We start from the raw sequence: 15,577 nt of genomic DNA, 5'->3' as shown, positions 1-15,577 counted from the left end.
ACAACTTTCACAGCAGTCCAAATATGGGAAATCCGTGCGTGAATTTCAGTCTTGTAAGCACCCATGATCTTTTCTTGGTTGAAAGTCTTGCAGAACAAATGCTACCCAGAACATTTAACTCGGCAGTACCATGAGTATCTCAAGATTCATCCAGTACAAGTGAGGATGGAAGAGAATTTTTCAACTTGGATGTCAACTGAGATTTGATGTTTCTCGCGAAATCTAGAAAATGATGACAAACTGCCAGATGACTCACTTGTAGCTCTCGAATTCTCTGCACAATGCTGTTTCTGATTTTCAGTTCATGGCTGTCCAGTAAAGTATCCACGAGTGTCTCATAATCTCTCTTCACTACCTCTCCATCAGATAAAGGTTTCTTTCTTTGCACCAGAATCCACGAAGTATCTTACCAAAGTTATGCTCTAAAGATGACAAATCAATTTAGAACTATTTTCTGCTGATTAAAAGTTGACTTCAGTCAATAAATTTCGGCACTCTTCTGCGAATCAGATGGAAATTTACTGTTAAAATTTGAATGCATGTGTTCGAACTGCTCCTCCATGTTTTCCGCCATATTCGGCTTTCTCTTCACTTTTCTTTGTCGATATACTGAATTTCCTATTCAACACCCAATATCGACCCTGGATGCTTTCAGCTCAGTGTGTCAATCGGTCAGGTTCCAGAACTATTCACAGAAACTGTTGCTGTTTCCTGTTTTCTTGTGGAAAATGTATACATTTGCAAATCTGTTCAATCATTTTTCTTTCATGAGACGTGCCAGGCATGTCCCTGTTCTCCATACAGAATGCATTGAGTGGTGTTTGCACTTTGCCATGAAGTACCCTGTTGTAGTTGCTTGCTGGAGTTGATTTTTGCTGGCTTGGAGTAGTTATTCAATTGGTTGAACTGCCTTCTCCATACAACATTATTGATATTTCCATGGTGTTTTCATCTGTGTTCACTATTTTTGCAGCTAACTAATAAGCAGTAATCAAGGAAATAAACCACACAGAACTATCAGAAAACAGATGCATGCTCTGCCTTTCCTCTTGCCATTTTACTAACAAACACACAAAAAAAAGGTGATGTGCATGTGGATAAGGTAAATGTTCTTTCATGGAGCTGATGGACAACTTGAGACTGGTAGCCATTGTGGGCGCAAGAATTGGGGATACATGAAAAAACACTTTTCAGACTCACTCGCTCTGTTCAGATGTCACCCTGCCTTGGGATCACTTGCCAGCTGCATGGTGCAGGTGTGGACAATTTCCTTACCTAGAGAGTTACACTTGGATATACAGCAGAGCACTGAGGGCACTGTTTAATCTGTGGTGAGTTTGCCTTGAAACTCAGTTTTTTTTTGTTTTGGAACACAATCATAGAATGGCTACAGCAAAGAAGAAAGGCCATTTGGCCTGTTTGTCTGTGCCAGCTCTGTGTACGAGCTGCTCAGTTCTTCCCACTCACCTGCGTTTTCCCTGGGATCCTGCAAATTTTTTCTGTTCAGATAATTATCTAATTCCCTTTTGAAAGCCACGAATGAATCTGCCTCCACCACACTCTCAGACAGTGCATTCCTATTCCTATCCACTTGCTTCTTAAAGCTGTTTCTCATGTCGCCGTTCCTTTTTTCCCTTCACCTTAAATTGATGTCCTTTGATTCTCGACCCTTCCGCCAATGGGAACAGTTTCACCCTATTGTCTCCGTCCAGACCCGTCATAGTTTTGAATACCTCTATCAAATCTCTTCTCTAAGGAGAACAGCCCCGGCCTCCCTAATCTGTCCTTGTAACAGAAATCTCTCACCCCCGGAACCATTGTCGTAAATCTTTACTGCACCCTTTCCAGTGCCTTCACTTTCTTGAAAAAGTGTGGTGCCCAGAATTGGACACAATATTCCAATCGAAGCCAGACCAGTGTTTCATAAAGGTTCGCCATAACTTCAGGTCAGGCAATATCTGTAGATAGAAAAACAGAGCTAACATTTCAGGTCTGTGACTTTTCATCAGAACTGACCTGAAATGCTAGCTCTTTTTCACAGATGCTGTCTGATCTGCTGGGTATTTCTAGCATTTTCAGTATTTGATTCAGATTTCCAGCGTCTACAGTATTTTGCTTTTGGTATTGGTTCACCATAACTTTCTTGCTTTTGTACTGTATGCCTCTCTGAAGTCCAGGATCCCATATGCCTTATTAACCACTTTCTTGACCTTCCCTGTCACCTTCAATGACTTGTGCACTTATACCCTCAGGTCCCTCTGCTCCTAGATCCAGTTTAGAATTGTATCCTTTATTTTATTTTGCCTTTCCTCATTCTTCCTACGAAAATGTATCACTTCATACTTCTTTGCATTAAATTTAATCTGCCATTTGTCTGCCCATTCCACCAGCCTATGTCCTCGTGAATATTAAAATTGTCTGCTGGCGCCACCCTGTATCTAAGGAGGATTGGAAGATTATGGCCAGTATCTCCACAGTTTCCACCCTTAACTTCCCTCAGTTTCCTCGGATGCATCCCATCCGATCTTGGTGACTTATCAACTTTAAGTACAACCAGCCTCCTCTTTATCAATTTTTAGTCCATCCAGTGTCTCAACTACCACCTCCTTCACTACGACTTCAGCAGAATCTTCTTTGTTGGTAAAGACAGGTACAAATTAGTCATTTGGTATCTCAGCCATGCTCTCTGCCTCCAAGCATAAATTCCCTTTTTGGTCCCTAATCAGCCCTACTCCTTTTACCATCCTTTTACTATTTATATGCATATCGAAGACATTTGGATTCCTTTTATGTTGGCTGCTATTCGCTTCTCATATTCTTTCCTTGCTGCTCTTATTTCTTTTTTCCCCTTCCCCTCTGAATTTTCTATATTCAGCCTGGTTCTCACTTGTAACAACAGCCTGAGATCTGTCATATGCACCTTTTCTCTGCTTCATCTTACTTTCTATCTCTATCATCATCCAGGGAGCTCTACCGTTCCCTCTCTTGGAAATGTATCTTGCTTACACCCAAACTATCTCCTCTTTTAATGGCGGCCCATTGTTCAATTATAGTTTTGCCTGCCAGTCTTTGATTCCAATTTACTTGGGCCAGATCCATTTGCAGCCCATTAAAATTTGCCTTGCTCCAATTAATTATTTTTACTCAGGATTGCTCTTCGTCCTTTGCCGTACTTAACCTAAACCATGATACAATGATCACTGTTTCCTAAACGTTCCCCTACTGACACTTAATCCACTTGTCCCAGCTCATTCCCTGGAACCAGATCCAGCAATGTTTCCTTCCTTGTTGGGCTGGAAGCATACTGATATAGAAAATTCTCCTGAACACACTTTAGAAACTCTTTCCCCTCTCTGATCTTTACGCTGTTACTATCCCAGTCTTTATTAGGATAAAGTCCCTTCAATTATAACTATAGCTTTTGCACCTTTCCTTGCAAATTTGTTCCTCTATATCTTTCCCAGTGGTTGGAAGACTATGAAATACACCCAGTAGTGTAATGGTATCTCTGTTTCTTTAACCAAATAGGTTCTGTCATTGACCCCTCGAGGATATCCTCTCTCTCCAGCATTGTAATATTATCCTTAACCAACATCTTTCCTGAACACCTTGTATCCAGGAACATTTCGTACCCAGTCCTGACCTTTTTGAGCCAGACCTCCACTGTTGCCACAACATCATACTACTATGTGGCTACCTGTGCCTGTAGCTCACCGACCTTATTTATCACACTCACATTTAGGCACTGAAAACCTACTTTAGACCTATTGCATTCCCTCTTACTTTCATCCCACCTAATATCTTTCTTACTGTAATGCTATTTCTCTCCCCCAATTCTTTGTACATCTTGTTTTCCGTCTCTAATGTTACCTCCTGGTTCCCAACCCATGCCAAGTTAGTTTAAACCCTCCCCAATAGCATTAGCAAACTAGCAAGGACATTGGTCCCGGCTCTGTTCAGGTGCAACCCATCTGGCCTGTACAGCCCTGATCTCCTCCAGATCTAGCCCCAATGTCCCAGGGAATCTGAAACCCTCCCTCCTGTACCATCTCCCCAGCCAGGCATTCTTCATCTCCATTCTCTTGTCTCTCTACTCACTAGCGATGACACCAGGAGTGCAGCAAGTGCCAAGTGTACTGCACTATGACTGGCTCAGCTGTAGGGGGGTGGATGGCAGGAAAAAGATTAGGAAAGCAATAGTCATAGAGTCGTTAAGGGAGCAGACAGGCGTTTCTGCTTGCTAGTTTCTTTCCTAGCTCCCTAAATTTTGTCAGTAGAACCTTCTTTTTCTGTTTAGGTCATTGGTATTGATATGGACCGTGACCGCTGGCTGTTCACCTTTTCCCACCCCCCCCCCCCCCCCCCCCCCCACACAGAGTGCACTGTAGCCGCTCAGTGACTTCCATGACCCTGGCACCAGGGAGGCAATGAACCATCCTAGATTCACACCTGTGGCTGCAGAAATGCCTGCCTTTTCTCCTATCACTATTACTTTCCCAATCGTCCTCCCACCACCCCCTGCCTCCCCCAGTACAGCTGAGTCAGCCGTGCTGCTGTGGACTTGACACTTCCTGTACTTCCCAGAGGAAACGTGCTCTCATCTGTATTCAGAACTGAATACTGGTTGGAGAGCAAGATGCGCTGTATGGACTGCCTTGACTGCCTGGCGGTACCCATTCTCTCTCTGCCTGCGCACCCTTAAGCTGTGGGTGATCACATCCAGAAACATGCTTTCCATGAAACTCTGAACCTCACAGGTGCACTGCAGTGATGCCAGCTGCTGCTCGAGCTCTAAAACTTGGAGCTCGAGCTGCTGCAGCTCACGACACTTCCTGCACATGTAGTTGTCCAGGACTCGAAGTGTCCTGGAGTTCCCATAAGAGACAGGATGTGCACTCCACAGGACTGAGATGCCCTGTCATGCCTCTATTTAACAGATTATTAACTGACTTAACAAAAATAAACTTAAGACTTAAATAAATTAAGACTCAAAATTAAATTAAGACTTAAGACTCACTAGCTACTCACTAATCTGCTGCTTCCCTTTGCTAACATCACTTTTTATTTTGTAGGGAGTTAATTTAAATGTTTTACTTATTTGTAGTCACTGGAGTGTGTGGCTGTGCTCCAGTTTTGTGGCAACCATTTATCGAAATAATTGTCGGAAGCCCATGTTCATGTGCCCCTGCTAATCTAATGTGCAATTTGCCACATCTGAATTCCCAATTTTTCACGTGTAGTGACTAACATATTTGACAACACTGAAGAGTCTTAATTTTAGCACTGTAAATAAAGAGGAAAAATGTGCTGGATGGCTAATTTGAAGGTCAGAAGGCACAGAAAAGAAGGTTTTGAAGAATGCTGACCATGGAAGTGTCGATATAAAAGTTTTCAAAACTGGAGTTGCATTTTGCTATGAGAAGTACGTAAATGCATGTTACTATGGCTTGGAGTGAGAAAGTTACAAGCATCCCAAAGAGCAATTAAGTTTTTATTGCCCTCTGTGACCAGAAATGGTGCCAGTCTTGAAAGCAGTAAGGCTTAAACAACTGAAAATTTAGCCTGGGAGATGGTGGGGTAATAGAACCTGGAAAAAAAATAAAGTTGTTAAAAGATAAAAATTTAAAATATAAGTTTTACAAAAATTGTGGCCAGAGTCCCTGAAAATCTTCAAGAACAGTGTATGGCTATCGAGTGAACAGAGCATGTTAGTACATGGAACATTACAAAAACAGCAGCCACCCAGTGACCAGGAATACGTATTTAACATGGCCGCATGAAGTAACAAGCGGAAAAGTTGACACAAAAATCTGAAAACAATACATGAGAACAGGAAGTAAGGTTTTCTAGACAGGGCATGTGTGTAAATGCAACATTTTTAGATAATAAGAATTAGATATTAATGTAGTTCTGTCCAAAAGGCCAAAACTTCATGGGGCTAATTTTAAATGTCCCTGTCTGGTGTAAATGTGACAGTGACGGTCTATACATGGCATCAGGTCACTTACTGTTCTTTTTACTGGCAGCAACATCTTAGATTGGATCCTGAGATATATAGGATCACAATTATAACTTTGACGGACAAAAATAAGGTATATAATACAGGAGAGAACTAAGCTGAAGATAGGAAGTACAGAACAGATCTAAAAAAACACCATAAGGGGGGCAAAGAGAAAGTATGAGAATAGATTAGCAGCTGACATAAAAGGGAACCCTAAAGTTATTTATAAATATGTGAATGATAAAGGGTAGTCAAAGGAAGCGTGGGTCTGATTACAGAAGTGTGAAGTGATACGCTTTGGTAGGAAGAATGAGGAGCGACAATATGAATGAAATAACACAATTTTAAAGGGGATGCATGAAATTTGAGATGTTTACAATCATGTATGTTCTTGATTGAGTAAATGAAGGAGAAACTGTTTCCAGTGGCAGCAGGAATGGTAACCAGAGGACACAGATTCAAGGTGATGGCAAATGAGTCAGAGAAATTTTTTTTTAACAATAGCGAGTTTTGTGTTCTAGAATGCACCACTTGAAAAGATGGTGGCAGCAGATTCAATAGTAACTTTCAGAAGGGAATTGTATAAACACTTAGAAGGGGGGGAAAAAATTGTTGGCTCTGGGGAAAGAGTCAGCACAGGCATGATGGGCTGAGTGGCCTCCTTATCTGTTGCATCATTCTATGATTCTAAGTGAGTGGCCTAAACATGTGCTGAAGTTTCCTTTTAACTTTTACCTTTATGGGGTCAGAAGAGCGGAAGTGCACCTCCTGGGTCCACAAAAAAAAATCTCTGGCATGAGGGCCCCCGTGGGATTACCCAGCCTCCAGCTTGAACTGTCAACCCTTTGTAGGAGCAGGCTGACTTCCCACCTGCCCCAACTAGCGAGCTGTATCAATAATGCTGGGATATGTGCCTGCAGCTCATCATGAAAACTGCGTGTAAATGAAGCTCTGGTCGCAAGTTAAAACCACCAACTTTGAAGGCACCGCCCTTAGCCCTCCCTCAGTTAAATATATTTTTGTCTGCACTATCTCCTCTGATTTCAATTGGAAACCATGGTCAAAGCCGCTTCCAAGAATCTTGCTTTTGTCATTAATGTCAAACACTTCAGTTTCCCTCAACATCAAGTGTCAATTCCCTGTAAATGCAGATTTCAATCCATATCTCCAGATGTCAATTCCAGACAAATGTCCACTCTTGGACAAATAACAAGAAAAAAAGTATGTCACTCAAGAAGCAATCACCTGTGCATTTCTAGTCACCAATCTCTCTATGCCGTAGCTTTCCTCTATTTTATCCATACTACCTAGAACTGTACTCCAGGGAGAATGTTGTCACTGAGACTGCCCTCAATGCAGCCCAGCCTCTACCAGTCATGGATGAGCTGGACAGACAGCCAACCAAATCGGAACTCAGTGATGCCATTGATTCTCTAGCCAGCGGAAAAGCCCCTGGGAAGGACAGCATTACCCCTGAAATAATCAAGAGTGCCAAGCCTGCTATACTCTCAGCACTACATGAACTGCTATGCCTGTGCTGGGACGAGGGAGCAGCACCCCAGGACATGCGCGATGCCAATATCATCACCCTCTATAAAAACAAAGGTGACCGCGGTGACTGCAACAACTACCGTGGAATCTCCCTGCTCAGCATAGTGGGGAAAGTCTTTGCTCAAGTCGCTCTAAACAGGCTCCAGAAGCTGGCCGAGCGCGTCTACCCTGAGGCACAGTGTGGTTTTCGTGCAGAGAGATCGACCGTTGACATGCTGTTCTCCCTTCGTCAGATACAGGAGAAATGCTGCAAAGAACAGATGCCCCTCTACATTGCATTCATTGATCTCACCAAAGCCTTTGACCTTGTCAGCAGACGTGGTCTTTTCAGACTACTAGAAAAGATTGGATGCCCACCAAAGCTACTAAGTATCATCACCTCATTCCATGACGATATGAAAGGCACAATTCAACATGGTGGCTCCTCATCAGACCCCTTTCCTATCCTGAGTGGCATGAAACAGGGCTGTCTTCTCGCACCCACACTTTTTGGGATTTTCTTCTCCCTGCTGCTTTCACATGCGTTCAAGTCCTCTGAAGAAGGAATTTTCCTCCACACAAGATCAGGGGGCAGGTTGTTCAACCTTGCCCGTCTAAGAGCGAAGTCCAAAGTACGGAAAGTCCTCATCAGAGAACTCCTCTTTGCTGACGATGCTGCTTTAACATCTCACACTGAAGAGTGCCTGCAGAGTCTCATCGACAGGTTTGCGGCTGCATGCAATGAATTTGGCCTAACCATCAGCCTCAAGAAAACGAACATCATGGGACAGGACCTCAGAAATGCTCCATCCATCAATATTGGCGACCACGCTCTGGAAGTGGTTCAAGAGTTCACCTGCCTAGGCTCAACTATCACCAGTAACCTGTCTCCAGATGCAGAAATCAACAAGCGCATGGGAAAGGCTTCCATTGCTATGTCCAGACTGGCCAAGAGAGTGTGGGAAAATGGCGCACTGACACGGAACACAAAAGTCCGAGTGTATCAGGCCTGTGTCCTCAGTACCTTGCTCTATGGCAGTGAGGCCTGGACAACGTATGTCAGCCAAGAGCGACGTCTCAATTCATTCCATCTTCGCTGCCTCCGGAGAATACTTGGCATCAGGTGGCAGGACCGTATCTCCAACACAGAAGTCCTCGAGGTGGCCAGCATCCCCAGCTTATACACACTACTGAGTCAGCGGCGCTTGAGATGGCTTGGCCATGTGAGCCGCATGGAAGATGGCAGGATCCCCAAAGACACATTGTACAGCGAGCTCGCCGCTGGTATCAGACCCACCGGCCGTCCATGTCTCTGCTTTAAAGACGTCTGCAAACGCAACATGAAATCCTGTGACATTGATCACAAGTCGTGGGAGTCAGTTGCCAGCGTTCGCCAGAGCTGGCGGGCAGCCATAAAGACGGGGCTGAAGTGTGGCGAGTCGAAGAGAATTAGTAGTTGGCAGGAAAAAAGACAGAGGCGCAAGGGGAGAGCCAACTGTGTAACAGCCCCGACAAACAAATTTCTCTGCAGCACCTGTGGAAGAGCCTGTCACTCTAGAATTGGCCTTTATAGCCACCCCAGGCGCTGCTTCACAAACCACTGACCACCTCCAGGCACTTATCCATTGTCTCTCGAGATAAGGAGGCCAAAGAAGAGGAGAAGAAGACGACTATCATTAGTATTCCTCTGTTAGTACTATTCTCTGCATTTCTCTGAAAATTTCCCCTTTGTCCCTTTCAAGCTCCAAATATGCCATTCTACATGGTTTTGTTCGCAATTATGTTGAAATCTGGACCTACTGCATAGCTTCCTATAGTAAGCCTCAGAATTGCAGAACTGCTTACCTCCCTTAGTCATTCCTTCCTCCTACAATTTTCTAGCTTTTATAAGTTTTATAAGTCACCTGACTTCCTGATTTACTACATCTTCATTTTCATTCTTTTCAAACTTGGTGATGGCATGTAGCCTGTTTTCTGAATAATAATAATGGCCATGACTTGTGGAAACTTTGGCAAATATATGAAATTATTGAATTTGCTAACTGCTCTGCTGTTCCAATGGGTCATAATTACAGAAAGCGACATTCACAAGTAAGTAATTTACAGAAGATTCTTCCTGGAGATTCATGCTATAGAAGTTATTCTCTTAAAGTGTGATATACTTGTATATTACTTAAGTATATTGTATTTTTCCTTTGAAATGTTTTAATGCATGCTATTGCCTTTGTCCTGTCCAAAGTTGTTTTGTTGATTAAATTTAAATTTTCTGCAATCATTTTTCTTTATTTTTGTCCTGAAAGGGACATATTTGCTTCACCCAGTTTCCACCAAATTGTTTGATTCGAATTCGAGAAAAAAATTAGAAAGTTTTAATATAGACAATAACCACTCACAGAAATAAAACACAGAGTACTGGAAATACCCAGCAGGTCTGGCAGCATCCATGGAGAAATTAATACACGCAAATTTATTCTGAAGAGATTTTGGTGGTGGCAAGTGAAAGCGGGTGGGGTAGGACCGATTGGTGGTCCACGGGGTTTTTAGCCCTGCCTAAGTGGTCTCTGGATAAAAAATGTTGAGGGGCGGCGCAGTGGTTAGCACCGCAGCCTCACAGCTCCAGCGACCCAGGTTCAGTTCTGGGTACTGCCTGTGAGGAGTTTGCAAATTCTCCCTGTGACCGCATGGGTTTCCGCCGGGTGCTCCGGTTTCCTCCCACAGCCCAAGACTTGCAGGTTGATGGGTAAATTGGCCATTATAAATTGCCTCTAGTGTAGGTAGGTGGTAGGAGAATGGTGGGGATGTGGTAGGGGATATGGGATTAATGTAGGATTAGTATAAATGAGTGGTTGTTGGTTGGCACAGACTCGGTGGGCCGAAGGGCCTGTTTCAATGCTGGATCTCTCTATGACTAACTACTGCTGTGGACAGATAGAATACTTTGTTTCAATCAATTTATTTCAGCTGCCACTTGATTCAGAAAATTTGTTGTTTCGAATAAGAGGGGGACTTAATTTGGGTGGAGTCCTCAACAAAACAGATGGTGAGTACATTACTTATTAGACCCATTTTGAAATTTTAAATATTTAGTTTTCAGAAGGAAATATTTTGCATCATTGAATAATATAGAACTTTTAACACCTCTTTGGTAGTGTTAAGATTTTGGTCCTAAAATTCTGAAGAAGTTTGTTATTTTAACTCAAAATTCCAGCTGTTCTGGGGAATTCCAGTCTTTCTGGGCTAGCTATTTTTCAAAATTTCAAGTTCACATACTGTATATTTTTAAAATTTCCCATTTGAGCAATCTCATTTGCCAACAGTGATCTTGTGCCCTTTTCAATTGAGTGGCAGTCTAGCAATTTCATTGCCCCAATATAATTGTATGTAAGTTCTGTTCCTGCCACTTGTTTGCTTGGTTGCATCGAACTGTATTCTTGCCTTGTGTGATTGACAAGGCTCTGGACCAATTCTAGTAAAGGCAAATCAAGTGAGGTTGGGAATTCAGCAGGTGTCTGGTTTGTGAGAGTTTAACAAAAAGTCAAGGACAAGAAATATCCATTTGATCTACCAACTTCTTCTCTTTGATATTTCAACTCACCCAGAATTGCTGCCAACAGCATCTTGAACTCCTTTAACAGAAAATTCAGCAAACACAGCAGGTAAGTCAGTATCTCTGGAGAGAGCAGCCAAGTTTACAGTTCGGGTGAGGACCCTTTATCAGAACTCCTTTAACACATTTGACCTTGATGACAGCATGCTCTGTCACCTTAAGTGGAACAAAAAGGCTGAGTGGCACAGGAAGCCAGATTTGGAAGCCTAACCAACATAGATTGGGATACAAAAACATTTGTATTGTGCCGGTACACAATGTTGTGCGCAAAAACATTTTTGTTTAAATTATTTATTTTGAATGGCAAGTTATGTTCAGATAACGAAGGCTCTGTTACCTTGTTGGTTTTCTCCTAATGCTTTAACCTTGTGAAAATGGCTTTACAACAGCTTTCTGCTGTGTATCCCAGGTCCAGCATTGGCTTCCATCATGACACATTGCTTACCTATTACATCTCCTGTTGGACTGGGAAATCAGTGATTTACACCAGTTTATCCAGGGTAATTTTTTCTGTTTTTAAAAGGAAAGTGACATACTAAAATAAATAGATATTGCTAAAATGCTGAACAACATATTGAATACTTTTGAGAAAACTGAAATCAATCCACAAGGCATTAATATACCATTTCAAAAAGCATTTTAAAAAATATATTAGCATCTTTGGGTGAATCAGCTGAGCATTCTCTTTTCTTGGTGCACAGTTCAGAGTTTCAAAATTGCTTTCTGGATAATATGTTTCACATAGAATATGTGAGTCTCGTGCACCTATGGAACCTAATATATAATTCCCAGACTAAACACTAGTGGTAGCGAATAGATACTAATCCTGTGGAATCCTTCTGGTTTTTTAATCAAAGAACAAACAAACTTATATAATGACTTTCACATCCTCAGGATGATAATAGCACTTCATAGGTGTAGTCACCGTAATGTAGGGAAATACAGAAGCCAATATGTCACAGCAAGGTTCCATAAACAGCAGTGAGATAAATGACCAGATTATTTGTTTTAGTGATGCTGGTTAAAGGATAAATGTTGACCAAGGTACTGTAAGAATTCTCCTGCGCTTCTTTGGTGCCAAAGGATCTTTTACATCCATCTATGATGGACTGTAGAGGCATAGACATCATGTGCTCAAGTTTCTGGAATGGAGCCTGAACCAATGACATTCTGACTTAGAGGCGAGTGCTACCACTGTGTCAAGGCTAAAGCCAAGCCTGCACACTTTAGTAGAAAATAGGAGGGTTTTCTCCAGATTGTTCACACATGATCACAACTGGAAATTATGTAGCATGTCGAAAGCTGCATCTATTAACATTTTAAGCATGCTGGCTGACCAGCTAATTCATGCAGATGGACTATCTCTGACAAAGCATTTTGTCATTAATGAAATAAGCAGCCTCCATTTAAAGCTAACTATAAATTATAAAAAAACTAATGATACAAATTCCTATTTTGTCACAGACTCTGCTCTATTTGATATTTTTCCAGCTGTCAATCCATGCTCTTGCTGCTCGCTTCCTCACTGCCTCTCAAATCTGTAATCTTCTAAATCTTAGGTCAGATTGAAACCTTACAGATAAAGTACTTGAATGTGAGTAGAAATCTTTTTTATGATGCTCGCATGTTAAATTCTGGTGCAGAGGCACAGAATTCTAGCTTGATGCATATGTGATTTTTCCCAAAATAATACATAGCTATGCAAGCATGATAAGTCCCTCCTGTTTCTCATCTTAGTGCTGCCCATCGGCAACATCATCCAAAAACATAGCATCAGTTTCCATTTGTATGCTGACAAAGGAACATAGAAACATAGGAGCATGAGTAGGCCATTCAGCCCATGGAGCCTGCCCCGCCATTCAGTATGATCATGGCTAACCTTCCACTTCAATGCCTTTTTCCCACACTATCCTCATATCCCCTTAATTCATTTGTATTTAGAAATCTGTCAATCTCTGCTTTAAAAGTACTCAATGACTGAGCTTCCACAGCCCTCTGGGGTAGAGAATTCCAAAGATTCACTACCCTCTGAGTAAAGATATTTCTCTTCATCTCTGTCCGAAGTGGCTTCCCTCTTATTTTGAAATTGTGTCTCCTGATTCGAGACTCCCCAAGCAGGGGGATCATCTTACCTGCATCTACCCTGTCTATCCCTTTAAGTATTTTGTAGGTTTCAGTGAGATCACCTCTCATTCTTCGAAACTCTAGAGAATACAGGCCCAGTTTCCCCAATCTCTCTTCTTAGGACAGTCCCGCCATCCTGGTGAGCCTTCGTTGAACTCCTATGGCAATAATATCCTTCCTAAGGTAAAGGACCAAACTGCACACAGTACTCGAGGTGCGGTCTAACCAAGGATCTGTACAACTGAAGCAAGACTTCACTACTTCTGTACTCAAATTCTTTTGCGATAAAGGCTAACATACCATTAGCCTTCTTAATTGCTTGCTGCACCTGCATGTTAGCTTTCAGTGACTTATTAATGAGGACATCCAGGTCCCTTTGTACATCTACAGTTTCTAATCTCTTACCATTTAAGAAATACTCTGCGCATCTGTTCCTCCTACCAAAGTAGATTTTTCCACGTTATATTCCATCTGCCATGTTCTTGCCCATTCACAAAGTCAGTCCAAATCCCCTTGAAGCCGCTTTGCATCTTCCTCACAACACACATTCTCACCTAGTTTTGTGTGATCCACGAACTTGGAAATACTACACTTGGTCCCCACATCCAATTCATTGATATATATTGTGAACAGCTGGGGCCCAAGCACTGATCCCTGCGGTACGCCACTAGTCACAGTCTGCCAACGCGAGAATGACCTGTTTATTCCTACTCTCTGATTTCTGCCTGTTGACCAATCCTTAATCCATGCCAGTACATTACCTCCTATCCCTTGTGCTTTAATTTTGCTAACCAACCTCCGGTGGGGAACTTTGACGACACCCGGCTCGACCTCATATCACCCCTCTCAATCCATCCACTGTCTCTGATTTGTTACACTGCTTGTCTGCTACCCAGTACTGGTTGAGCAGAAATTTTCTCCAAATAAGTGTTAGGAAGACGAAGGCTCGCACAAACTTGGATCCCTAACCACTGACTCCATCCCTCTCCCTGGCCATTACCTGACATTGAAACCCTCATCCATGCCTTTATTATCTCCAGCCTTGACAGGTCCACTGCTGTCCTGGCTGCCTCCCATGTTCGACCCTACATACATTTGTGGTCATCAAAACTCTATTGTTTGTATCCTAACTATCAACAAGTTCTGTTCAGCCATCACTCTTGTGCCCACTGGCCTACATTAGCACCCAGTTTTGCTATGTCTTGATTTTAAAATTCTCATCTTTGTTTTCAAATCCCTTCCTTTCTCTGTAACCTCTTCCAGGCCTACAACCCTCCATGATCTCCAATTCTGGCCTGTTCTGCACCCCATTACTTCACCACTGGGGCTGTGCCTTCGGTTGCATTGACCCTAAGCTCTGGAATTCCTTATCTAAACCTTTCTGCCTTTCTGTCTCTCTTACTCCTTTAAGATGGTCCTTAAAACCTGTCTCTTTAACCAAGCTTTTGGATTTTGGCCTAGTATCTCCTTATGTGGCTTGGCAAATTTTGTTTGGTAATGCTCCTGTGAAGAGCATTCAGATGTTTTACTGCATTAAAGGCACTATATAAATGTAAGTCGTCGTTGTTGGTCTATCATTTCCGGAAATGCTGTGAAAGATGTATGTTGTAAGTACGAATATTGTAACCTATAGCTTTAATAACAATTTTTCTTCATTTGAAATCAGAACAAGGAATTAAAGAAGGCTTTTCAGGAGCCATTAAGAATATGATTAGTAAAGTGAATTCACAGGCTTTCGTCTTACTTGGTTTGGAGAGTCCTGTATATATATGGCCTACATCCCACTCCAGCACACAGCCTACAGAACTGCAAGAGAACTCTACATGCAAAACCATCTTAAAATTTGTTCCGTAAGTAGCAAAATGGAATGTGTTAAGTACCTTAGTACTACATTGGAGCATGTTTTTGGGACTGGCAGTAGTTGTCACTCGGATTTCAATTAAGCTTATGGTGTGGATGTTAAATGTCCAAAGTCTTTTTCAGTTGAATATCTAGTTTTTCAAGTTTTGCTTTTATCCTTCAGGTTTTGATTGTGGCTGAAGACTTTGAGCTATTCTAAGCTGTATAACCTAGGAACAGGAATAGGTCATTGAGCCTGTCGAGCCTGCTCTGCCATTCAATTAGATCACGGCCCATCATTTACCTCAACGCCACTTTCCTGTGCTATTTCCATATCCCTTGATGTCATTTGTTTCCAGAAATCTGTCGATTTGTGTCTTGAACATTCTCTGTGATTAAGCTTCCCCAGCCCTCTGGGGTAGAGAATTCCAAAGATTCACCAGCCTCTGAGTGAAGAAATTCCTTCTCATCTCAGT

At 42.3% G+C, this 15,577-nt stretch overlaps 1 protein-coding gene across 3 annotated transcripts in view; it reads left to right on the top strand.

The window, feature by feature from the left end:
• ufsp2 (ufm1-specific peptidase 2) overlaps nt 1-15,577 on the top strand; it is a 150,134-nt gene that overhangs the window by 20,810 nt on the left and 113,747 nt on the right. Inside the window, exons 1-3 of one of the 3 annotated variants that reach the window (XM_068029419.1) lie at nt 10,491-10,571; nt 12,698-12,732; nt 14,929-15,112. In XM_068029419.1, the coding sequence (XP_067885520.1) occupies nt 14,970-15,112 (143 nt within the window). In that variant the 5' untranslated portion in view covers nt 10,491-10,571; nt 12,698-12,732; nt 14,929-14,969. Of the gene's footprint in view, nt 1-10,490; nt 10,572-12,629; nt 12,733-14,928; nt 15,113-15,577 lie in introns of those variants that run through there. The other 2 variants (XM_068029418.1, XM_068029417.1) reach the window with 2 other exon arrangements.

This window comes from Heterodontus francisci, chromosome 4 (assembly GCF_036365525.1).
Source record: "Heterodontus francisci isolate sHetFra1 chromosome 4, sHetFra1.hap1, whole genome shotgun sequence".
In the NCBI taxonomy this organism is placed as follows: Eukaryota; Metazoa; Chordata; class Chondrichthyes; order Heterodontiformes; family Heterodontidae; genus Heterodontus; species Heterodontus francisci.
The sequence above is the reverse complement of the archived record's forward strand: the minus strand, read 5'-3'. Positions and strand labels throughout refer to the sequence as shown.